General features: G+C 41.4%; 1 protein-coding gene across 1 annotated transcript in view; it reads right to left on the reverse strand.

Moving 5' to 3' along the window:
• LOC135452437 (A-kinase anchor protein 13-like) overlaps positions 1 to 26,921 on the reverse strand; it is a 134,325-nt gene that overhangs the window by 63,566 nt on the left and 43,838 nt on the right. The window contains exons 3-4 of the mRNA XM_064722477.1: positions 23,623 to 23,719; positions 12,820 to 12,864 (exon numbers count right to left, since the gene is read on the reverse strand). Coding sequence (XP_064578547.1) covers positions 12,820 to 12,852 — 33 coding nt within the window. The 5' untranslated portion in view covers positions 12,853 to 12,864; positions 23,623 to 23,719. The remainder of the gene's footprint in view (positions 1 to 12,819; positions 12,865 to 23,622; positions 23,720 to 26,921) is intronic.

Below are 26,921 nucleotides of genomic sequence, written 5' to 3' on the forward strand. Positions count from 1 at the left end.
TAGAGTGGCCCATCTCTGAAGTCTTGGCAGCAGAAATACAATTATCTCTAAAAAGGGCAAAGTACTGTCATTAGAACTAAACTCCAAAACGATTTAGACAAGGCACCTGTTTGTCAGTATGATTTGCTGGCATTAACACAACTCCAGCTTTTTGGGTAGTTGTTCTTCCAGTAGTTGTGGATCGTGGGTAGGCAAAGCACAAACAACTCCAAGTAAGTCTCTTAAAATGGACTATTTAGCTTCAAGGCTTTTTTTTTAAATAGATGACCTCAGCAATATTTGGAAGTGGCAATAAAGTGGACAAAACCTTTAAGCTCAAAAGAATTAAGATAAATTATGTTACCACCTTAAAAATACTATCTGTCTTCCAAAAAGAAATAATTGTTGTAAGCATATAAAGACATCTATCTTTTTCCATTTCAAGCTTTGAAAAGCTGTCTGGTTTGGGGAAATCGGTCATCATTTGGAACCATGAAAACAGCCCTGGCAAATGCAGAATTCCAGATTTCAGGATGAAAATCATGAGTTTAGTTGGCAGTAGGGAAGGTACCCTGAGGGATATCAGCTCTACCAGAAACAGGTACACTTGTCAACAATGGACTGAAAAAGGGAAATAATATTCTTAACATGCTAGCTAACAAATTTTAACATTTCTGAAAACAAAAACAACAAAAAAAGAAACAACCCAAACAAACAAAACAAAACAACAAAAAACCCCCACCACATACCAAAAAACTCCCCAAAAAAACCCCAAAAGGCAAGCTGTACTTTTGTAGCTGAAGCATTTAATTGCTAATCTGGGTTTTCCCCCCCGTGGTTCATACTGGGAATTTTAAAGAACATTACTTAAGCCACTAACCACCCACCTATCTCCACACACAGAATCTAAAAATACCTATGAAAATTAAGTGTGCATTAGATGGCACTACTGCAGCACTCTATTGTTACTTCAACAATCTTCTTTTCATGAGAAAACACCAACAACCAGTAATCATTAATTTATTCTACCCAGAAAAGCAAAATGCAAAACTTGCTGCTGATCATTGACAGCAAACTGTGGCTGCATCCTCATGCAGCACAAACCTACTGAATAGGACGTTCATGGTTTAGATGGGTTGGAGATTCACATGAAGGAAAGCAAGCTTTTCTCCCTAGGTATTTCCTTCTAAGAGGTGTAGGTTTTGGGGTTTTGTAGATATGATGCTTTATGAAAGAGGCTGGATTAGATGAGTAAAGGTAACCTGCCATTGTAACAAGTTCTGTTTTGTTTCCGCTACTCATAACATGAATCAGGCTCTGGTTGAGTCACTGCTTTATTGCATATTTGCTTCTTCCCCTTTGGGAAACCCTAAACTGCTCCCAGGAGAGCTGCACCATACCCAGTACAGCACAAAATCACAGCTGTGGTTTCTTCCTCCTCCTCCTGCAGTTCAGGCTCATTGGTACCTTTATTTATTCATTTTCAGATGGAGTTGGACTTGCTGTTACCCCAGCTAGTGCTTGACACAGAGCACCCAGGATCAGGCTGGAATTCCAGCAGGAGGCAAGTCCTTTCACATCCCTGTGCTTTGAGTTTCCCCATCAATGAAATGGGAATCGTACTTTTCATCCAAATGGCTTTTAAAGGAACAGCTGGCTTTTCAATCACATGACGTTTTCTTTGGAAAGGGTGCAGCACTGACAATAATTAAGCTAGACAAGATCAAAGGGAAAGTTGAGACAATTCCACCTCAAACTGAGAACTGCAGAGGAGTCTGAAAGAAGCTGGAGCATGGAAAAGGGAACTACAAGGCACCTTTAAAAATGTAGGAGAAATCATCAGATAAGGAAAAAAGTACAATATAATTGTTTAGATGCTCGATGATCCATTACCATCTACCTCTGTCAGTACAAAACAACATCTGTAGCTAAACTTTTGCTCCCAGACAGTTCCCATATCTCAGCTGAGCACCCTGGAAGGTCCCTCCCATCTAAGGTTACTTTGGGTTGGTGCAAACTTGTGCTTAAACCATCAGAGAATGACATCTGGAAAGGACACATGGACATCCCCATGCAGAACAAAACCATGTGCAGCCACACAGGCTCCTGACTGCAAAAGGAAATGGGAGCTCAGACAACTATTTTTAGAGCAAACATGACAGTGCTCTCATCTCCTGGAATAACCCTTTTGATTGAGAAAGGCTTAGATCCCAGTTTTTCCAGGTCTGAGTAAGTGTTCCAGCCAGTCAGCTGTGACACAGCACTATCACTGTTGGCTCCATAAACCACAGAATGCTCTTCTTCCATGGCAAGAAAATAACCTACACCCACCAAACTCTTGCAGGCTGCTATTCCCAGGTTAACAGAAAAACAGCTCACACTTGAGGGGCACAATCTGGGGATGGGTCCTGCCTCCAAAACATCCATCTTAGTCCCTCCCCTTCCTTCTCTGAGTTTGTCAGTGGATCTCAAATGCCTCAACCTGGAACATCCATCCCCTTTTCCAGATGTGGCCATTTAGCCTGCAGGCTCCCACCACATGGATAGAAAAGGACGGGACCATGGGAGGAGGCCAGAGGTATCTGTTACAGCAAGATAACAGCAATTATTACAGACATCCTCAATTTCACCACTATGGATTGACTCAGAGGAGCACTTAGTGGGGGAAAAAAAAAGTCACATCAAACACAGCTCATTCTGCAGAACTCCAGGCCCCAGGAACAAAGGTAGGGCTGTGAAATGTGTCTGAACATGAGCAGCTCTAGAAATCCCCCCTCACCTGGAGATATCGCCCATGATTAAGGCAGTGACCTGGGTCAGGAGCAGGGAGAAAGATGGATGTCATTGGGGTGGAGTGTTGCAACCTCCTGCAGATAAAACCTTCAGGGAAAGACTCCAAAAATAAATAGAATGGCAAGTTGCCAAATTTTGGGGCAGATTGTGTTCTTTTACATAGTCAATGACTTCAAACTCCTTGATCTTAAAGCATGAAGCAGAGAAGTTTTCCTAATAAAAAAAAAAAACAAAAAACCACCCGCACAAAAGAAGACAGCAAGAATAACTCCAGTGGTTTAAATAAAATAAATATGAAAAAAAAATCGACTTCCAGACCTAACCTTATTTCCTTTTTAAATTAACAGTAGTGCTATTATTTCTACCAGTGAAAGGTTTCAGGTTAACAGCACAGATACTGAGCACCTCTGTGATGAGAAAGCCAGATTCTGCAAAGCACTCTCTCATTCTTTGGAAAACACAATCACAGACCATTCTGTCTTGCCCACAGGCCACTAAAAGAGCAGAACGATAGTAGACATTTTTCTGCCAGCCCACAGAGCAAATCAAGGTGATACCTTCCATATTTCATTAACACTGCACTGAGCCAAGTGATCTCCTCTTCCAATACTAGCCACAAAGCCATGACTTGAAACAGACCACTTTCATTCCTCAAAGGTGAAAAATAATTTGGTCCAAAAATAAGATTAGCTTAGCACACTGATGGATAAAATGTTGACACAAGTACAGAGTGAAAAGATCATTTATTCAAGACTCTTAGGGCAAAAAAGAATTTATAGGAAAACAAGGACATTTATGCTAAACAGCCCTGAGCTGTTGCCTCCAGGTCCAAAGTGGCCCTCATGGATACACAGTGAGTGCAACCTGTACTAAAAAACACAGCATGGACACCCTCAACTTGCCTGTCTGCAGAGCCAACATTGTTACAGCTGATTTATTAACAGAGTTGATTTATTAACACCACCTCACAGTCTCAACCACAGCTCAAGCCAGTCCAGGTGCCTAATCCTGCAGCAGGATTTGTTGGCAAAGAGATAAAAGGTTTGAGGAGAGCAAGGTGTGGATTTTCTACTCTGAACCAGTGCGAGCAGCACAAACTCCTGTGGAAATGGGTATGCTTCAAGAAATCCATTATTAGTTGCCACATCCTTTGACAGAGCATGTCTCTGTCAGCCTCCAAATCAATCATCCCCAAGATGAGTCTTTATTGAGTGTCAAGATGCTATTATAACCATTACACACATATTAATCCATGCAGCTCAAAGGAGATCTCTACAGACTGCCAGCAGAAATCCATCAAAGTAACAGGATCTCGTTAGTGCTGAGAGAGACACATGATTTATCTTCATGCAGAGATCTTCCTGACATGCCACTCTGCTGGCCAGAGCCAGGCAGGTTATTAGATTGGGCTGTTAATAGCTGACTTAGCTGTACCACTGCCTCAGCACAGGGCTCCACGTGCTCTGCAGCACTCAGAGCATGCAGAGTGCATCAGCTCAGTGCCAGCCTGTGCTGCACACAGACAGCTCTCACAAAACCGAACAGCCAAGGTTATTTCTAATAATTTTGGCATGCACAAACACGTGGTAAAATTAACAGTACAATTAGCAGCAAAATCAAACTTAAGGAGGAAAACAGAAAGGATAAGAAGAGTGCCATTCACTCTTTTGTACTAAATGTAAATACCCAAGGAAAAACTGAAATGGGGACTTCATTGTTTTGGTGGATTTGGCAGCATAGTAAAGAAAATATCAATTTAATTTTCATTTATTCACACAGTTTAGTGTTAGCCAGGCTATTCACTTAAGGAATTGTGCACTTTCTGCCCTGAATAAGCAAGTATTGACAGTAACCCCAAGGCCCTTCCACCACAAACTCTGCACAGCTCTGGTATAGAGAAGGAGGTGTAGATGTACACAAAAGCAGTAACACATTGGAGTTAACCTTTAAATTATGCACATCTCCATGTAATGTCACAAAGAACACAAAGACAGGACAAAAGAAGGTGAAATTTCTTTGTAGCACAATGTCCCCTCCAGTACCATCCAGTTTCTACAAGTACTGGTCCTTAAGGCTTTTTTTCTGAAATTCTGGAAACTACTTCAATCAGTTCCTAGAAAAACACACCCAAATTGATGTGAATGTCTTGCTCTGGCCTCATCCTGAAGCCTCTTCTGTTCTTCATTACATTTACGAGAACCAAACCAGGTAATTTTATAACCAGCAGCTTGAGTGATTGATAGTATTTCCTACTAATTGCCCATCTAGCAATAACAACAAAATTGCAGTGCTTAGGAGCAATAGCAGGCAGTCTGAATGTGTGCAGTGACTAAGAGAAATCCAGCTACTCTCTTGGCACCAGAAGGATGGAGAGAGTCACAATTCCTGGAAGATAAAGTACATATGATGACATATTATTAGAAGCAATCTTCTACCACTGGACTATTTTCACAAATAGCCTTGGGGTGTCTTAAAGAAAACCAAAAGCAAAAAAAAAATCAGGTTTGAACACTAAGATCCAAAAGCAGAAGAGAGCTGAAGGATGGCTTTTTCCTGGTGCTTCAGCCTCCTCTACAGTACAGCAAAACCTTTAGACAGACAGAGCTCAATGTGTTCCACAACACTCATTTTCCTGCCAGCTGCAAAATATCCTCACCAGTCTCTAAATTTTTCACAGCTACAGCACTTACAGCTACTGCAGTGACTGAGGCACTTTTTGAAGTGACATTTTTGTCATTAGAGAACAGAAACCATTATAATCATTACCTTACTGATGAAGTAAACCTCCCCAACCACAACTGCAGACAGGTGAAACTTTTGTAATGTTTAAAAGAAACATCAATACAAACACAGGCAGCCTTAAAAATGTGTCCTTCAACAGAACTGCCACTTGATGGCACTGCACAGCATCGAGCTACAGTGATTCACAATTATTTTATTTTCCACTTAAGCACAATATGGAATTGCTTTACTGAGCCAGGCAGAGGACAAACACTTGCAGGGAGATCACATCCAACACAGCCTTTGAAAGCAATAGGAAGCACTGCAGGCACAGTGCAGGGGATTTGGAAGGCTATGTGAAATTTTGGCTTCATGAAATCAACATCTTCATGAGCACTGCTCTCACATCAGCTTTGCTGTCAGAACTGCCTCTAGCTGAACAAAATTACTGTCAGCACTTTGTTACAGGAAATACAGCAGGGGCATGTATCCTGAGGAGTGACATGGAAGTGTGTTTGTTCACTCTAAAGGTAGCAGAAGAATACACCCCACAGTGGAACAGTAGTTCAAGAGTATTTTTCTTCTCTTAAACCCAAATGCAGACCTCCATTGCTTATTCCTCCTGAGAGAAGAAGCAGCAACACTGTCAGTGATGCTGGGGATGGGACACCATCTCTTGTGTCTGTCCAGGTACTCCCAGCTCATCAGCTACCACAAGAAGTAATGAATCCCAAACACAGAGCCCAAGACAAGTACATAATTTCACCCAATTTTAATATAACTCCTAGTGTGATAATATAAGGATTCCTTCTGCAGTTTCAGAAAGCAGGAGGAAGCAATCTAACAGCTCCTCAAAAGTAGATAATTGTCTCTGCTTTCCCACCCCTACCAGCTGTACCAGGTCTGGCATCTTCTGCAAGTCATATTAAAATTCATACATAATGCTGCAAAGTAGTGGTGAGGTAAGGGCAGAATTTCAGAGAAGTGCTCCAGACTCCAAGCCAGACTGTTTATTGTTTACCAGCACTTTCACACCACAAAACAGGATCACAGAAGAAAAGTTCAAATAGATAATGGTGGGAAGAGGGCTTTGAACCCATATCCAGCACTTTTAGTTTCAGACAATTTGGAAGAAAGGTTGAGAAAAGGCCTCTGAGCTACAGTTTAATCAACAGCTTCTCCTGGAGGAAGATGTTGCAGATGGTCTGGCAGCCTCATCCGACTTCTCCAGGCAAAGCTGCCTTCAGTAAATGCACAAAAGTCACCATTTCACCAACAGCCCTATGCTAACATCACACAGATCTCATGAGCTACGGAATATCTCTCTTAAGAAGGGCAAGCCAAGCAGTCAGACTCATAATGACCAGACTGAGCAGAGTCTGCTCTGGGGTGTGACAGAAGCCAGAAGCAGCAGCAGGGAGCTTTGCCAGGGGACGGTGCTGAGCTCAGGTGGCAGCTGCCAGACACCCATTTCCACAGAAGGGATGGCTTCCTGCATGATGCAGACCAGAGTTTGGGAAGTAGAGGATGAAAAGAATCTAAATCAAAGATCTGAGTGACAAAAACTTAAAAGATGAGGTCAAGCACAGTTTAGTGAGGAAAGTATTTTGCCTGGAGAATTAAAGCACAGCCAGACAAGCTGCAATATACTCCTCTCAAAAACAAAAATCAGTTTATTCAGGCGCCCCAGCTGACTTTCTTAAAACCAACCAAGCAGCAGGTTCTTCCACATATAATGCAAGCAAATATTTTATTTGTAAAAGGTGCTCAGAGGCCTCCACTCATTCATTACTCAAAGACATTTTGAAGGTAGGGCAGAAAGCTAGTTTGTCATTAAGAAGAAATCAAGTACCCAACAAATAAAAGACAAGAGGTTTATCAGATCCTCTCACCACAGAGCTGAACTAAACATCAAGGCTGGCTGTCCTCTTGCCTAAGGACCTTGAGAGAAACAAAAACAGGGCTTCTGTATGGTGACTTTCGTGAGAAAGTCCCACATCAAAAGCATGTGTGGTATGTTCTCCTTTTTCTGCTGGGCTGACCTCAGATATTCGGGCATCTCAGTGGCCTTTGTCACCATACATGCCACTAAGCAAACAAATTCTGCTTTAGTAGAAAAGTAACTTAAGCACAGCTGCCAACCTCATGACAGCATCTTACTGTAGAACTATAGAAGTATTTCATTTTGTACTTTTGTCCCCTTGGTAGAAATTTCTGAAGAACATAAATCAAACATCACACAACAGTGACACCTGAGGTAAGATGTGAGGCACCCACAGGTACAACACCTCACTGCACTCAGGGACCCACAGCACTTGGGACAGACAAAAGCCTCAAAACACTGCATTGTGAACTTTTATCTTCAGTTCTTTAATATTAACTCAGAAGGTGTGGGGGAAGGTAAAACATGAACATCAGAGGTTATAACAATTGCTTTTCTCAGGAATACACAGTGCACTTCAGCAGGGCCTCATTCTATATGAATATGTAAGTGGGGGAGAAATCTTACAAGCATTATCCTTTTTTTCAGTTTTAGATTAAAGCAGGACAAACTGGGAAATTTACAGGAGTTGTTCATTCATTAACAGAAGAGGACCTACTGTACCCAAACCCCAGGTTATATTAAGAGAGGGTCAATGCATTCTTTCTGAAGCTTTTGAAGTTCATACTTCATTAAGCTGCATGACATTTTGCCTTGGAAGTGGGAGCTCTCATCTCTATCAAAAAGTCTCCTTGAGAAACTCTGCAGGTTACACAGCTCCTAAGTGGCAGTTTAGACAAGAGACTCCATCCACAGACCCGATTAAAGACCAAAGCCAATGGCAGCATTTTTATCAATTAAGTGTTTGCCCTCTCATGCAATCACTAGTTATGACACATTTGGGTTTGTCACTCCAAATAACGTGGGCACACCTTAGACAAACCGTGCAGAGGAGGAGTGCTGTGATTTAAAACAAGTTTGTTCCTTTTAATCTAAAAGGAAAAAGGAAAAAAGTTTACAGCAATACATCATGCTTCTCCAGCTGCTAATCTTTTCCATTTCACACCCACTGATCATTATCACCATGAAAAAATATTCCCGTCTTAAAGGCAGATCTAAGGTTGTAGCCTTGGTTGCAATCAAGAGTAGATGAGATTAATATTTCCCAACGTTTCCCTGCATGTCACCCCAGTGCTTTTCCAAAACATTCTTACCCAAATACTGCTCTCCAGTCATTTTTCTAGAAAAATAACCCCAAACCAACATTGATTTCAGAGATGTAGGAGATGCGACTGGGTTACAAAAATGATCAATAATTCCACAGAGACCCCAGAGCCAGCAGAGGCTGAAACCAGAAGCTGTGCACATCACTTTTGAAGGGAGATTTTCTGGACATTCTGTGCAGCTGAAGACACAACCTTGATCATTCTTTCACGTGTACTCCATATTTATTAAAGTTTGGGTAGAAATAAGGATGTGGCTTGTGAGCCTTGATCCTTTTGTAATTAAATCTCCTGCTGAATAATCTGATGGACTCCCAATTAATGATAATGTTTCTAAAAGATCAGCACTTCACATTTGCAAAGCACTTTCCCATGGATATTAGCAACAGTGGAGTTTAATCTACGTGACTAATGTAAACAATCTCATCTATAAACAGAGAATTAATGAATCACAACAATAAAATGGCCACCTAATAATACACTTCCATTGTTCAGAGCATTGTTAATCCTTTTTTTTCATACTCCTAGATGATCTGGATATTCCAATACAACAGTGACAAGAGCCAGGAAGTACCTTACAATGCTGAAGTTTTGACTTTTGGTGGTAGGGAGATACAATTTTTATAAAAACATGACAATCATTGAAGCATGCAACCATGTAAAAAAAGAAACAAAACTGAAGTTTGTGACTTCTCATCTCCTCCATCCACCCAAGCCCTGCCAGCAAACAGAACAGCTTGGTCCTTCAGCTTTGAGACCCCAGGCTCCCTGAGCACAAAGGCCCAGGCAGACCCAGTAAGGTCTGAAACACTGTCCTGCATCCACTACACTGTGCCCGATAAGAATTCCCATATCAACAGGATGGCACTGAAATACAAGAGGGATGTGAGTAAAGTTAGTAAAGTTAGTTTTGGACTGAATCCAGTGCCTGTGCATCAATAAAAATGTTCCCAACTGCAATCTGAGGCAGATAACCAAAGGACTGCCTGGCTACAGGCACTTTTTTTTTAGCAGCTGAAGAAATCAATGCATCTTAAGGAAGTGAGTTTGAACATTTTTATTTCAAATTCACCTCACAATATTCAGCCACAGGCTCTGCTAAGTCCCACCACCCTTTCTAAATGCAATTCCATGCTGACATTGGTAGGGATGGGGGAGCTGCTTGCCCTCCATCTCATGTGAGCATCGCGCTATCGCACCCAAGCTAAATTGGGGAACACTTCCCTGCCCTATCTCTCCTGGCACCAGCCCCTCAGCCCCATGACTGCACTGCTGGGAGCAGCTCCCAGGGCCAGGGGAGCTCCTGAAACAGCTCCTTAGTGGAGGTAACAACAGCTCTGGGTGACACATACAGTGCTCCTGGGGGACAGGAGCCAGCTGCTGGCAGAGCAAAGGAGGAGCAGCTGTCCCAGCCCAGACCTGCAACAATGCTGAGCTCCAGTTCCTGGCAACCTCATCAACAAAACAACAATGAGGCAAGGCTGAAGTGAGGCACTGAATCACAAAAACACAACACTCATTATTACAGGATATGTTCTCTACCTAATTTCTTAATCTTCACACTTACAAGGGCCAGTAGTCTTACCATTACAGGCCGTGACTTCTCAGTGGTCACAAGCTCTGCAGAGGCAGCACAGATGATTTTTACAGAAGAGGTAAATAGAAGTTCAAGCAGCCAAAAGAAAGTACCAAGAAGGATACAGCAGGTGGTCTTTCTTCCTTTTATGCACACTGATTTGAGTAATACAAGAATCTCTATCACTCCATTGGTGTGTATGTGCAAATACTATCTTTTCCATCACCCAAAAAACTTTAGCCTCAAGTACACTGGACATCTCAGGTTCCCAAACCCCTTTTCTTAATTATGAATTATGAAACCTGGGCAACCTGGTAATTACCAGACAGGATAAAGCATGCTTTAGCTCTCTAACTGGCTTCCAGGAACTGATTTTTTTTTTACTTTCTCCTCCTAAAAGGAGCTCAGTAATGCTGTTGATAAAAACAACTATCTAATGGATCTTTCAAGATGAAATTCATGGCAGATTTAGTAAAAAAATAAACAAAATTGCATAATCCTTTATCTATGATATTAGCTTAAAAGAGGAAGATGCAAAGGTGTCAAAAACAAAAAGGTCAAGTGTGGGAGTAACATATTTTCCTGAAAGCAGACAAAGATAGGGAAATCCTCTGACATGTCAGTATTGCCTGTTATTTCCAGTCATTCAAAGAGATGAAATTCCTTATGGAGGAATTAACAGAATACTGTTCTCAGTAATTTGAAAACAAGATCAAGGAGGCTGTATATGAAAAATGGAGTTGCCACCACTCTGAAGAAGGAATGTGGTGAGGTTTGTTATTTGCCTCCCAAAGGCCAGGCCACAAGACTGCTGTGTCTGCCTTTAGAAAAATAGAAATACCAGGAAGATCCCCTTTTCTTTGTGTTCTGCTGGCACCTAACAACTCTCAGATGAGCTGTCAATTAGCAACACATGGAAAACAAAACTGATCTTAAAATGTACAAAGCATTTATACTGAGAGCAAACAGAAAGACTAAATTTTGACCTTTCAAATTTCCTTAAGCTAACAACACTTTTGGTTTTTTGAAAGGGAGCTGATTTGTGTATACACCTGGCCAGGGGAAGAGGAGAGAAAAGGGAGTCACTGATGTATTAATAATGTAACTTATTTGCATTGCAAAGAAACACTATACCAAGTGCTAGACAATCATTATTTTACACCAGGCTACATTTGACCTCAGCCCAGTTCTCTGTCACATGGGGATGAGGACTTCCAAGTGTACCACTTCAGTATTACATATCCAATAAAGCCCCACACAAAACAGTGGGAAAATAAACTAATTCAGTAGATAAGGCTGAGAAAACAAAGCCTCCAGATTAGCAAAGTCATACACTGTTCAAATGATATGAGAATAATTTTGTTCTGCATTACACCATTCATGTGTTTCTACTGTAGCAATTTCATCATATCTTTGCACATAACTTCCATTCTCCCTTAATGCGTCCTAAGCTTAAATGAAGTTTCTTCAAAGTCAAGGTACATTCAGTAGACTTAAGATTTAACAAAATTCAGGCAACATTTAGTTTCAAGATTCAGGATATGGTGTACTCCTGAAAAGCCACACTACAAAATCAGGTCACCCTACATAGTATTTTAATCTTGCTTCAAGCACAGGCTTAGGACAGTGGGTAAAGAATAAATTCCAATGCAAACTTCTAGTTGGTAATTAAAGGTAGGCAAAATTTAAAGCTGCCATGGCCTTGAAGGTCAATATGATCCATTATTGACAACACACAACACCCTCCAAGATAAAGGCCTATCACCAGTCCTGATTGTTTCTCCTTCCTTCCCCTTAAAAAAACCACGTTTGCAAGCAATTTTCCCTTCAAATTTTCCATCTTCTCATCCAGCTCTGCCCTGGCTGGCGGGGTCTGTGGGCAGGACCACGAGCTGCAGCAGCTCAGCCCGCTCCCAGCATGGCAATGTGGAAAGCAAACAGTTACAGAGCTGGCTGGCAGCTTTGGCACAGATTGAACACATGCTCACACACCCCCACACATCCAGGTCTAATTTGACAGTGCCCATGTTCTCCAACAAAGCTGCTATTCAGGGCCAGGGGAAGCTTGTTCCTTATGCATGGAGGTTACGAGCGCGGAGAGGCTGACACAAACCATCCCCTGCTGCAGCCCAGCCCTGCGCTGCCTCCTGGTCCTCCCTGCCACGTTTGAAACTCCAAACAGAAAAATATTATCACAGTGGGCAAGCCCTGCACACTGGGACGCCCTGTTTTCCACACCAGCAGTTTCTTCTCACCACCTCTCAACACATCAAGTGACACGAGCACAGCCATGCACACTTTGGGGAGGAAAAACAAAATGGGGGATACCTGCACAGGGGCAGCATTACATGGCTCAAAACCTACTTAAAACAGTCTGCTGGAACCCAGAGGAGCTCTGTGACTTACCTGAGAGCGTTACCACTGAGCATCTGCAACTGAATTAATACCAAAAAACTCCTTAGGGAGCAAAGAAAAGAAGCAGCATCTCCAAAAAGCTGATGGGAAGTGTTTTGTGTGAATAGTAAAGTGCATTAATTGGTACTCACATACAATGGAGCTTGCTGTGGATTTAGTTTCATGACCTCAGAACACTGAAACAAAAAAGAAAAAGCAAGTTTAATCCATTTTCCATAAAATTGTAGGTATAAGATGCTTTAGCACTCACACATTCCTTTTTCCAATAAGCACTTTTTCTCTTCCCCTTCAGGTCCATCTCAGTTCATCTTTCCTCCTAGCAATCCTCACTTCCTATCTGATTTTTATGGCAATTATTTAATCCTTAATTGAAATCCTTCCACCAATTTCCCCATTCCCCCATGAAAAATCATTTATGAGTATTTGCAGTTCTTTTTGCTGCTCAAGAAACCCAACTACCATCTTGTCCAAGGTAATGTGGTGTCATTTTTTACCCCTTTCACTGGATTTTTTTGTTAAAAAACATTTCAAAACTACATAGAAAAAAAACTATCAAAAATGCTCTGAAGGAAAAACGTTAAGAATATATGATGCTCATATTCAGATTGCATTTTTCACAATCAAAATCTACCATTACTCATCCTGCAAAAGCTATTTTAGTCAAGAATCTTTCCTTTTTCCGGTCTGTCCCTGGAATTTCTCTATAACCTGGTTAAAATTCCTTATATTGAGCTTTGAATCAGTTGAACCAGAATGTCTCTTGCATTAGCTCTTCCACTCCAGCAGAAAATATTCACTCTAAACAAAAGCTCTAAGTTTTCATTTAATGTGTGTATTAAGAGATCCAGGATCCTAAGATGAAGGAATGCAAAACAATTAAAAATGGAATTTCTGCTGTTCCTCATGTCTGCAGAACTGGTAATGCTCTGCAAATACTTCAAGCTCTTTTTAAAATAGATGAAATACCATTCTGCTTTTCACACCAAAAATGCAGGATCTTGTTCATACTTTGCTCCTTTCCAAATCCCACAGTTTGCCTTTAGTGAGACAGAAATTAAACCACAGCCTAAGTTCTCTTAGCTGATTCCAGCTAGCCCTGCTCCCTCACACGCTCTCTTCATTTTACAAAATGTTTTTGTGCCAGTTGCTTTAAATACCAGAGTGACCTGCCAAGCTTGTGCATCAAAACAGCCCCTCTGCAAAAGGTCCTCTGAGGCAGCCAGTGGATGGAGAAGTATTTTGCAAGAGTTTTAAATCAAATCCAATTCATACCTGCTTTCAACCTTGAGATTTCCCTTCGTACAGCAAGAACACCCTGATAGTTATGCCTGATAGTTTTCACTGTATTTTCAGCTCTTACAAAACTTACTCAAGAAAAGAGGGGATTAGTAGCACTAGCTGCCAGTTGGGCAGGTGAGCTCCAAGAACAGCTCTGAAAACAATCTTCACTTGTGCCCTACAACATGCCCCTGGCAGTTCCAGTCCTACTGAGGGCTCAAAATGAATAAAAAGAAACAAAACCAAAAAATGCACAAAATCTGCCAAGCTCACTCATGACCTATCTGAGCCTCTCTCTCTCCAGTTCTGAACCTGGGTGTCCTAAACAGGAGCATAAAAATATTCCCTAGACAAGAACATGCATTGTATCATATAGAAATCAAATCATGCTTGAAAAAAAACCCCAAGCTTTCAAGCTCACTTCATATATGGATTTTTAGAATTTCTCATTGGTACAGACTAATTCCCTATGAATTCAAACTCATGACAGTTTTTGCTGGGATTTCTTTTTTGGCCAGAGAAGTGCACAGCAGCAGCACTGAAATAAGGTGACACTGCTGAACACTGGGTCTTGTCAAAAAATCATGAGAATGCTTCCTGCAGGAAGAGTTTTCCCCCCCTCTTATTTTACTGGATGACCCTTGCATCAGTCACTTCAAGTGGTTCCTTGGTTCATAATACACAAGTCATTCCAATTTGTCTAAAGACACAAACTCAGTTTGCAAGGAGCCAGGCAGGTTTGGAAGATATTTCATTTTATCTTGTTAGTTAGTTATTTGGCAAAAACATAGGAGGAAAAACTGAGTGACAGATAAGCCTGAATGACTACTTTGAGTCAATAAAGGACTAAATTTAGGTTTCTAGACAAGTGGATTTCTCCAACCAATAGACAAGCATGGAGCAGCTTCTGAAAAACTTTAAAAAACCTTTAATACAGTAAGAAGAGGAAAAACAAAAAGCAGATCATGCTGGTCATAACCTAGCCAAGATACAGAGGGAATCTAACACAGTCAGTAAGTTGGACTTCTTCAAGTGTAAAAACAAAGAGGGAAAGGAAGCTAAACAGCTAAACTTTGTTTTCTCCTATTATTAGAGGGGCACATCCTTCAAGCCAATGCCTGCTCTGAGCCCAAAAAAGACATTTCTATCTTTTTGGGCATGAAGAACTTGCTGTACCAGATACAGAAGAATGCACTGAGAATAACTGGCCCTACTGTGAGACCAGGATCCAGTCTGCACATGAACTGTCTTAAATGCCAAACTAACAAGAACAGGTAAACATAAATCCCACCTTCCTTACCCAGCACCCTCATGGCAACCCACACATTCTGTTCTAGTAGCAGCTGCCTGTATTTAAAACATTTATGGTATTTCTCCCAAATAGCTAAACCTTTTGAATTTCAGTGGGAGGTTTATCACAAGCTCCATATACATCCAGACAATTACATTGCAAGGTTTCTAGAATTATATTAGGTTTTCTACCTTAGGATAACACAGTGAAATCCCTTGTATTTGCAAATTGGAAAGTAGGACATGAAATGAAAATCCAGGTTCAAGTTCTACAAAGCAGCGGTGGTTTCAGACATTATAAAAATTTGCAGATGTCAGTAAAATAGAAAGCTACTAGAGCCTTCTCAAAATGGGACAGACACCTTTCTGCTCTGTTAAGCATTGAAGAATTAATACAGTGAGTTTTATTAAAGTCTCTTTTAGAGGACTTCTGTGTTATTTCACATAAAATTTCATGGATGAGGACAAATGACTGCTCTACATTTCTCTGGGTATGGTAATATATGTCAGGGAAAGAAAGGAAAAAAAATAATCATTTATTTGCTTTACTGTGGTTCCCAAAACCTCATCCAGAATTAGGGCCCCACTGGTTACATGCTGTAAAAATGTCAATGCAAACAAAGTTTCTGCCCTGAAGAGTTTACAAATAAGCACAGGCAGCAGGAAGGGACACAAACCCCTCATGCCAAAGCAATAAACCCTCCTCTCATCCACTGCCCCCAGCTACCACTAATTTGGCCATAATTAGGTGGCTTATTTCTTCTAGGCATTGCAGGCAAAGTGTGCATCATGAGGACAAATCTGACAGGGAGGTCAGTGCTCCTCCAGGCCAACCCATCCTACATAGAGTCTGTAGGGCGGAGGGACTTTGAACAGCATGAATGCCAAAATGCCTTTTCCATTTTCCCATCACACCCTGGTCAGGATTGCTCTTTTTGGCAGTGGGTTCAATCAAATGCTGGTTTCACTGCTCAGCTTCTGTGAGCTCCCCAGCATCCACTCCTGGCTGCCTGGCTCCGTATGGAGCACATATAAGAAAGAAAACACAGTGCCACTTTCAAGAGCTGCCCATTAGCAAATTTATACTTACTTTTTTTCTGAGAAAGAAAATCTACAGGATGACAGAAACAAAACCAACCACTCTTCCTCCAGCAACTGAGCAGAACTGCAACAACTAGGAGGATGAGGAGTATTTAATCCACATGGTGCAGCCAGGAAAGCCTACCTACCCGTTTCCCTCTCCCTCATGCACTAAACAAACTTCAATTGTAAGTGCTTGAGTTTTTTCAAGCTTTTCAAGTTCAGTTTTTAGGTATTTTAAGTAAACTTCAGCTAGGCATATACTTCAAGTTTAAGCTGAACTTTATCTGAATCTCAGCACTTGACCTTTTCATTTATCATTTTAACATTTGATTTTTAGAAACATCGATCCTTATTTGCAAAGCTTTACCCATGCACTCTGAGCTGTATCAAAGAAAAAAACCAAAGCCCAAAGAAAACCCAATCTTAGCCACAAAGAGCTTGTGGTTGTAGGCAAGAAAGAACAGCCAAAAAACACACGAAGAATCTGATGGTTACAGATGGCATGGAAAGCATTCTAGTAGATAAACAGAAATGCAGAGAAAGCAGGATGACTTTCCAGCTGTAAGTATCACAGCATTGCTGGGATGAAAGCCAAAGGAGGATTTACTTTTTTTTGATGCAACAGAACTTAGTTTGTAAAAATTATCCTGTAGAACTGGTTTGAAGAAACTAAACTTTGATTTTAAGGCTCTGGAATAAAAATTCACTAGGTAGGCCAAATTACCTATATCCTATAGAAATTAGGAAAGCACTAGAGATGCTAGTTATCTGCAAGAGAGCAAGACAAACAGAATTTATTTTATATATTTCTTTGAACAGAGATACCAATAACCCATGGTGGGGCAACCTGTCTTATAGGCAACCCTTTAGGCAAATAGCCCAGAAGTTGTGAAAGAGTTTAAAGAAATCCCAGGATTTCCTGGGAGCACACATTCACCTCCCTTGCTGAGCTGCATCACTTCCTTCTATATGACTGCACTATAAAAATAAAACCAAGCTTCCAAAACCCCTTTTCATTCAACAAAGCAGTGTCCTCAAAGGCACTCCTGGTTGTACAAAATGTTAATTTATGAAGTACTTGGATATATCAAGAGGATTGGGTTTCAGGCCCTACAGAGCTGCTGCACTAAACTACACAAGATAAATAAAGATGGGGAAGTGGAAAGTGAGGGGAGCAGAGAGGAGACCAACTGCCCATATACAGAGGAATTCCTGCTGGAGCCACGATTTCATGCAAAGAGAACTAAAATAGCAATGTCTTTCACAAGTTTATTGTTCTCCCCTAGTGTCAGGGGAATTGCTAAGCTGGAATATTCCCTTTTTTTTCTGAGTAGTATATGACCTTTATTGTGTTGTATTACCCATCAGTCTCCTAATTTTTTTTGTTATAACACAATTCTTTGAAAAAAGGCTCTACTTGTTGGAATTTTTTGGTTTTTTTTTTCTTTTTCACTTTTAGCAAAAACTCTGAAAATGGAAAGAAACAATGACTTGATGTTGGTTTTATTATTTATATTTTCTTGTGTGATCTTTTTCCTGGGTGTATTCCTGCAAAGTTGAGACCTGTAGTAAGTTACTCTCACCTTGTGGTATTAGGCAAGACATGGGTTTGTTCACACACTCTGTTCCACAAGTTTCATTCAACACTGAATGAACACCAGAACTCACCATTCATAAAATGAATGAGCTTTCTAATCAGTGTAATCACTGTACTACTGCCCCGTCCTTAAAACCCATGTGAAAGGAGACTAAAAAAAAACCAGGACAAAACCTACAAATAGCTTTGACAGGAAAAATAAACCCATAGCCCAGTTCTTCAAGAATGTGCAGGGAGAAATTTGTATAAATAGAGTAGCTGCAATTTCAGTGACTAAAATAAACTCCAAGACAAGCACCATAACTCCAAATGCAGAACAACTTTCTCTGTAGCTGTAATAATGCGTGATTTTGTATATCTGGTCAGAAACAGGAGGCTGGAGGAATTAGGAGAAGTAACTAATCCCAAATTTATTCAGCAGACACACAGGGAAGTGATACCACCAGCAAAAGTCATTGACCCTGGAAAGGAGAGGAGCTGAGGAAACAAGAAACCCCATCTCAAACACAAAGCACCAAACAAGTTGCCAGCATATTGTGTTTAGTATCACAGCTGAGCCTAGAACTACAAAACCTCCAGATATTTGTGTACAATTGCCTGAATTTATGTAACTCCCTGAACATGATGTTTTCTCACTAAATGGATTGCTTAGGAATAAAAATTGATCCCTCATGCAGCATTTCCACAGGTGATACTGCTTCCCAGCTGTGTACTGTCTGCAAACAAAAACATATGCTGCCATTCAACTACAGACAAAACAGGGGTTTCTTGGGCACAAGGGAGGGATGAAAAGGAGGTTTAGAGATGTTTTGTGTTGTTCTGGATCTACCATCACTCTCCTCCAGCAGCACAGAGGTAACCCAGCAACCCACCCTCAGGAAAACCAGACACACACAGATTCCTTTCACAAAAAGAAACCTCACAACAATCTTCTCCCTCCAGAAAAAAAGTAATTTAAAGAACATATTTAAGTGCAAGATCTGCCTAAAATCTGTTGGATTTTTCCTTTACAGTGTTGGAAACCACAGCACTGTGGCATGCATGTACCAGAGCCCATCAAGCAGCAGTGGGAGAGTTGCACAGCTGAGCCATTTGCAGAGGGGCTGGAGCCTCACTGCAACACAAGCTAACAGAGCGTCACCAATTTAATTGACTGATGATTTAATAAAATGGCCTGGATATAGATTAACTTGCTTTGCTTAATGTGGCTCAGCTTCCTGGCAGCAGGAACTGGCACCACACTGTTCCTGGGCTGGGAGCTGGGCTGCCCAGGGGCTGCACCCACCACCTGCCTCAGCCAAACCTTTCCCATTACCCTTCCCCAAATAATGAAGTGTAACACAAAGCTAAGATACAGGCAAGCAGATACACACACACATAAAAAATAAAAAACCTTTATCCATGCTATAGCAAGTCCCTAACTCAGCTTTGCTGGCCCTGTCTTACTCCAGAGCCAAACACCCTTAGTCTCAACATTAAGTTTCTTCTTTTGGACCATTTCAATCTCATAATTGTCAAAAAGACAATCACCTGGATTACTTAATTCCTGCCCAAAACCTGGGAAGATACAAAGCAATGTTGATTTAATAAAAGCAGTGTTTTCCCCATGTAGGGGAAGGCAGAGATCCCTCTCACATGTATTTACCTGCTCCATCCCTTCACCTATTAGTAGGTACAAAAAACAAACCTACAAAACTCAAATCACAGCAGCTGTCTCTTTACAGTTCATATGCCCAATTTCAAATAAAGAAAGATACTGTAAAAGTTGGAAAAACAGAGAGTAAAAAAGGATTATTAGCCAGCTCTAATTATACAAACTGATCTCATCCTCTTGTCATAAGCCTCTTTCCTGTTTCCGGAATCTATTTGTGCTACAGAAAGACCAGCCTTTTGTAAATGTCCATGGATCATCAACACAGGCTGATTAATTCCCCATTTTACAGTACACACATACTGTCAAGCAATTCACTTGTAATCCGATATAACCCTGCCCTCACTTGTAAATTTTTTCCTCTAATATATTACTAAAGGCAAACAGTACTTAAGATACCGATTTGTAAAATCCAAACAACGTTTCAAAAGGAGGCATCATGCTTCTATAATAAAATAAAAATCACAGACCACATCTTCAGTTCAAGTAGCTACATCCTAATAAAGTTAAGACCTAACAGTTGACTTGAATTAAAGAGCAGCATGTACGCAAGAGCACACATATGTTTATACTCAAATTAAGTCCTCCAACAGGTTCTGGGGCAGCTGTTTCACGTATGCATGAGACTTTTATCTCAGGCTCAAATATTAACTTCCAGAAATCCTTAGCAGACATTCTAGCTGCCTCCTCAAATGAGCAAAATCCAGTTTATACCTTCCTATGGGTGTTCTTGTTTGAATACATGCTTTGGCAGTAAACTGTGGGGAAGCTCTCAATGAGAACCACCTCACGTTTGCAGGGGTGATTCTTGACTTTGGGGTTTAACCAGGAACTTCATGAAAATCCCCAGGTATCAAACTGGGCAGCTGAGGCATCATGCAAGTTACTGGCTTTCTTTGAAAACAGAGATGCATTATATGGGACAAGGTGAAGAATGGAGGGAGGCAAGAACAGGCTTTGGGGAGTATTTCACCCCAGTGCATAAAAGGATAAACACAGTGGAGAGCTGTCAACAGAAAGGAGATGCCTACAGCCTTACATGTGCAGTGGGAGTGAGCAAAGCCTCTAACTATTGATTCCTACACTTCTTACTACAGCACATGTCCTAAAGCCTTCTCCACTTTAGGAACTATGCTGAGCAATGATGGTTTCAGTAAAAGAAACATCCCCAAGCCCTAGGGCTGAGCAGCAAGGCCCTGATTCTTTCTGTGCTTCCCAAACCACTGCACTTGTACTGCATTCCCAAAAACACAGGCTTGCAGTAGAAAACAACCCATGATACATCCCAAAACATCACACTCTTTAAAGCTGACAAATATTAAATATTTCCTAGCGTTTACAAACCAGGTAGTTACCCAATGCATATTTTAATAAAGTCATGCACCAACCTTAACTCTCCAAAGCAGAGAGTTCTAGCCACAGGTCAAGTTGGAAAAAAATGGCATCAAGACCAAGATGCAAGACATGTTTCTGCTTGCATTTTGGTCTAAGAAGCTTCAGTGCCCAACATTTTAATGTGCTTTTCTCCTCTGAAGAATACATCAGACTCACTTTTCCCTTTAGGCTCCATTTTGCAAATGCTGCCACTGTGGCCCCAGGCACAGACTTACTCAGGAAAAGCCTGGCTAACACTTTACTCCAGAAGAAGAAAATTTCATCAGAAACTTCAGGTTTCCTACAGGAGTACCTGTGCTAACCTCACTCCCTGTGGCACAGCACAACCACATCTGACACTGAAGAATTACAAATTATTTCTTCATAATTGCTCCTCTTCTTTCAACTCACAAAACTATGGGAAAATGTTCTTCTCTAAATAATACACTTTAGGCAATGAGAGAACATGGAGATTTTGCTGAAACATCCTTTCTGAGGTTCAAAAAATGCTCATCATTCACTCAGCAACTGCAATGATGGAGTCACTTGGTGTGGCATTCCCTGCAAAGAAAATGAGAGCTCTGCTCCCAGGGCATTCTATTGCACCAGGAATATCCCATAGGAAGTAAAACCCCAAGCAACAGAAAATATTACATCCCAAGCCCAGAAAAGATAGAACACACATTCAAGCCCCATTTTTAAATAAATTAAAGCAACAAATAATGAAAATCCAAGTAAACAAGCTTGTACCCAGTTCCACTCCCCCACCTTCTGCACCTGAGCCTTCCTGCAGCACGCTCATATGCAAAACCCACATTTTGCAGACACTTAAAACTGTTCCTTTCCACTGCCTTTACAAAGTGACCTTTCAGGCTGGTCCCTCAGGAAACGAATGGGTTAAGTGCCCACAGGTCCCAGCCTCCCCAGTAAATCATTTATTACCCCAGCTCAGGGACAAGGAGCTCTGCAGAAGCGAGAGCCCACGCTGTGCAGCTGTTCCCAGCCAGGCAACTCTCCACAATTATGTTATAACACAGGATTAAGCTCGGGGAGTGGAAATCCATGCCTTCGTTGCTGATGGCTTTTTTTTCTTTTTTTCAAGTTATGCAGCTATTTTAAATGTTACAGAGCTCATTAACATGAAGTTCATTAAGCAGTAACCACTTTATGAATGAAATGAAAAGACTGTCATTATACACACAATTATGGAAATACTAGACCAGCAGGTAGAAAAAGGAAAGGGTATGAGAATGCTGCTCCTAAACTCCAAATTAGCCTTTCTTTTTTTCCCAGATCCTTCAGAGGAGGCACACCCAGCAATCAGATGTGAGGCAGAGGCTGGTTCCCAGGCAGGACTTCAGGTGAGAAGCTCTTGCTGCCTGTGCTGGGCCTCACCAGAGATTTCACTGCTGTAGCTGAGTATAAAAAGTCATCCCCCTTCATTCATCCCCATAAAGGGTCTGGAATCTTCCTCAGCAGTGAGCACAGCTTGCTGCAACTCACCACACTCCCCAAATTAGCAGAAAGTTAAGAAATACTATGACAAATCAAGCCACAAATTGCTTCTCTGCAGCTGGTGTGCATTCCTCCTTTAAACATGATGAACTTGGAGGACAGCTCTCAGCAAGCCACTTATTCATTCCTGATAAAGCAGGTTCCATTCATAATCATGCCAAGGACTTCATTTCTTTCTCAAGGTCCGAAAATAGGTATAATGCCACTGCTCAACCCCACTGAAAAAAGGAAAACCCAAATTATCACAATACATACTTGTCTCTCTACAAGTAACAACAGTTTCTGATTAATCCACCCAGCTGTTGCTACAGCTCAGTAACACCAAATGATTTGGACTCAATCTTGTTAAATCACTGGTCTTGTAGGCAAGCCCATGGAAAATACGAGGCACTGCAGAAGGTAAACAGGTTAGGGACAGTGGGAGGAGAAAAGAGACAGCTTGCAGTGGTTTTCCTCCCTCCCTGCCTTGACAGAGCGCACACATGGCAAGCACCCATTTCCAAGCAAGACTCTGGCAGTTTCTTTGCTTCAGGCTAACAGATTTTGCACATTCACGTCTTTTTGGAGCGAAAGGGTGTAACTCCATGAGTCAAAACAGCTCCTGTCAGCATTGCAGTAACCATATACTCGTTTTTAGGTCAGATCCATCCTGTGATCTGGTTCACCACACCAAGAAGCTGGTGTTAGCTGAACAACAAACCCAGAAGCCTCCACACCACAACTGCTCCGGGGCAGACAGACTGACAGCCGCTGTGCCAACCAGGAGGCACCTCAGCTCTGATCCCAGCCAGCTCCCATGGAAATCCTGGGGCTGTAACCATATGCCTGCCTGCCCCAGGGACGTGAAAGCTCCATCTTAAAATATTAGCAAAAGACAGCTGATGTTTTAAGTGCTATTTTATACCGTGGCATCTGGTTGATACAGGAGGTAACATCACATATCCCTTTTCTAACCCCACCACAAAGAGATTGTATTTTATGGCCAAATAACTTGTAGAATTTGTTTATATCATTGTAATTGCTTTGGTATCACCATTTCCTCCTCCTGTCAAGGCTAAGTTTGACAATGGGCAAACCCATTCTCCCAAACCCCTCATCTCAATCCTCGTGTATATCTAAAAGAGCTGCCAAAACATTTAACCTTACTTTAACTGCATGAAGCAGTACAGGTGGCTCCAAGATCTTCCTCAGGTTGCTCCCACACCAAGCAGGGAGAAGCAAGGCAGGTCACAACACTCAGCTCCTAGAAGGGGGAAGAAGAAGAAAGAGTCACCAGGTGCAAGGGTCAGCATGGCTGAGAGCAGTCCCAACACCCAAACTGGCATTGCAACACCTTCACCAAGGGAGATAGAAACCATTCTCTCCCCTGCTAGCCATGTGGGAGGCATCTGTTGCTTCCTGCAGCAGTCCCATGTGGTTCCATGAGCACACACAGGACAATGGTCACATTATGGATAGAGCTATTTATAGATATGTAGGCATCTGGCACCGCCTAAGAATAACTGCACTGCTGAGTTGTATTTGCTGCTGTCCTGCTATTTGGTTTATCCCCAAAGCTGTTGATCTGCTGTCCATCACTGTATCCCAAACAACTAAGCTGGCCTTAAGTCCTTTGCATCCATCAACACAGCCTCTCCAGACAGACTCCATCAAACTCTTTGTGGACTCCATTATACCAAGGTGTTTTAACAAGAACACAGGTAGATGATGGTAGATGGTGACCAGCAGATGAAGCCCAAATCTACCAGGACATCTCTGCCAAATCCTTCTGGGTTGCCTGCAGTTTTCCACAGGCTGATTTGCTCTGGGGCAAAATCTACTCAGTAGATTCATCCATAGGGATGGCCTCCAAAGCATACCTAGAAAGAGCAGTTAAAGTGAATCAAATGTCAAAAGGTGAAAAAGCCAAGGTTGGGTTATAGTTTATTAAACGCTGTGTGGGAGATTTTATTAGCTAAGTCAAAGCTATCAGGGTATCTCAGACCATCATTTGGTTACCACACCAGGAAAGGTTGTGGCTGCACACAAACACCACCTAACACAAGCACATCTCACCAACTGCCTCCTCCTGTTCTACCAGAGAGACACTCTGCCCCTGCACTCTCCCTGCTGGGAAAACATCCATCCTCTGGGAATCTCACAGCCTGAGCCAACCTGCCAACCTCAAAGTGCAATTACAAGCACAGAAGTAACAATGGCAAAACTAGTTACCAGCTGGGAAATCAATTGTACTGTGTGAATTAGCTGGCGAAAGTACAGGACTGGAAGATGAGACACTGCACAACAAATCTCACTCCATCTACACAAGACCTGGAACACCTGAATACCTCAATGCCAGCTTTACACAATGTTTTTTTTAAGATTAACAGCTAAAAGTCTCTTTTATCCATTCTGCTGAGAAATGGGGAGAGTATTTTGCAAGGCACTACAGGGTACTGTGCTTTACTACAAATATGTTTATTTGGATATAAACCAAAGGGAAAACCAGGAAAAAATCATCCTCTTAAAGTATGAGGATTGTGCATGAATTCCTTCATTGCCATGTCACACATTTCTGAATTACATTCTTATGCGAAACTACTGGAGCTGAAAGTGGAATTACCTGAACTCTTAAATCCCAGTTAAGAGCATACAAACACTCTTTGGATTCATTAACCAGTAAAAACCACCCTCACAGTCACAAACAAGCAGACTGGAACTTTCCTCTGGCATTTTTGTAGTGTTATTTTCGGGACCTCAATTTAGGAGACGGTTACTGTTTGATAAAGCAATGATTAACGATTTGCCCTCCTGTGTTGATCTCCAAGGAACAGCTCTTTCCAAGGCACATACAACAACAATACAGTGGTTTCACTCATTTCTGAGACACTGATAACTTGGCGTTCAAGAGTCTATTTGTATATTTTGGCAGAGAAAGCAGGGTTTGCTGCTATCCCTTTGAACCAACAAGGACTGTGGGTATGGCTAACGTTGCCAGGGTAGACAGTGAGCATGCTGTGAATCACTGCAGGTTTTTCCTCATCTCCACTAAGGAATGAGGGTGTGTGTATGGAAAGCTCACTTGGATGCTCAGGAGCTGGAAAGTATTAGCAACTGGAGAAAATAAACTGGCCCAGCAATGAAAAACTAACATAGATCATAAAATTCTTCCTCACACTTTTTTGTCTGGTTTTATTCAGTGGAAGTTTTTAGATTGATACAAGAAGAAGAAAATAACATTTAAAAGTCTCATATAATTTAGTTCTTGGTGTAAAGAGCCTGCACAATCAGTAAGGTTGTCCACATCAAAGTACTAATTCCCCAAAGAACTGATTTCTGCTTCCCATGAAATCGTTCTGGGACAACTCCTGCATGCCTAAGCACACCCATTTCAGAAGGATTTCCCCATGGGGATTTCTTCTCCTCCTCCTCCTTTACTGGGAAATCATTACCAAGTGTTGACGAACACGGACATAGCTCCTGTTTTCTGAATCTTAAAAAGATGGGTTTAGTATTTATGTTTCGTGGGTGAGCTCATACAGCTTTACAAATGAAAAACTGCTCAGTATTATCACAAGGAAATGATGATATACAGTAGCTTTATAAAAAGCAATTTGGTTTCTACATGGCTCTGCAAATATTCCAAACAACCTGTAACTCTGGATAATTTCTCCCCTAAAAGGGCCTACAGTCATGATATCCCACAGTGCTCACTAAAGTAAATGAGAATGTAAAGGAGAATCCTTCTGACACTTGCCTTTACACATCCTATTTTCCTTGAGTTTAATAAAAATAGGGAAAACACATCTTTTTTGTCAGGACACAATTATTTGACAGCAGACTGTTTACGATCTTGCTCCCTCCCACTGAGACAGCTAAAGCAGAAATTACCCAGGCCACTGATTAATTACTGAAACACTCTTTATGAAGAGAGAGGAAAAGAAAATTTATGGACAGTGTTACAGCTACTTACAATTTGAAGAAGACAACATTAACTGACCCTTTGGATTACATATGCAATTGCCATAAGAGATGAGTAGTTTTACCAAACAAGCCCAATAGCTTAGAGATGATCTTCACCTGATACATCCTCAAGAGGCAGAGGAAAAAAGCATCAAAAGGTGGTCTTGTTATATTTCGAAATAAATTAAATGAACTACAGTGAATAACACAGACAAAAAAAGAAATCATTCTGTGTTGATAATCTATTTGAGAGGAATCAATAGGGACTCTTAAACATGCTTGGTATCTTCCCAACATGTGGACCTCAGGGTTTCTAGTTACTTTGCTGATTCCTCCCCAGCAAACTCCCACCCTTCCCAAACACTCCCCAGTGTCCAGCACAAAGGAAACCACTCCTCAAATTTGCTCTTTTTTTCCCAGCACCCAAACCTATTTTATTTTTCTGAGAAGTGTTCCATGTTTTGTTGCTCTGCCATCTGAGCACTTTGACACATAGAATGAGT

The sequence above is a fragment of the Zonotrichia leucophrys genome, chromosome 10, assembly GCF_028769735.1.
Source record: "Zonotrichia leucophrys gambelii isolate GWCS_2022_RI chromosome 10, RI_Zleu_2.0, whole genome shotgun sequence".
NCBI classification, from domain to species: Eukaryota; Metazoa; Chordata; class Aves; order Passeriformes; family Passerellidae; genus Zonotrichia; species Zonotrichia leucophrys.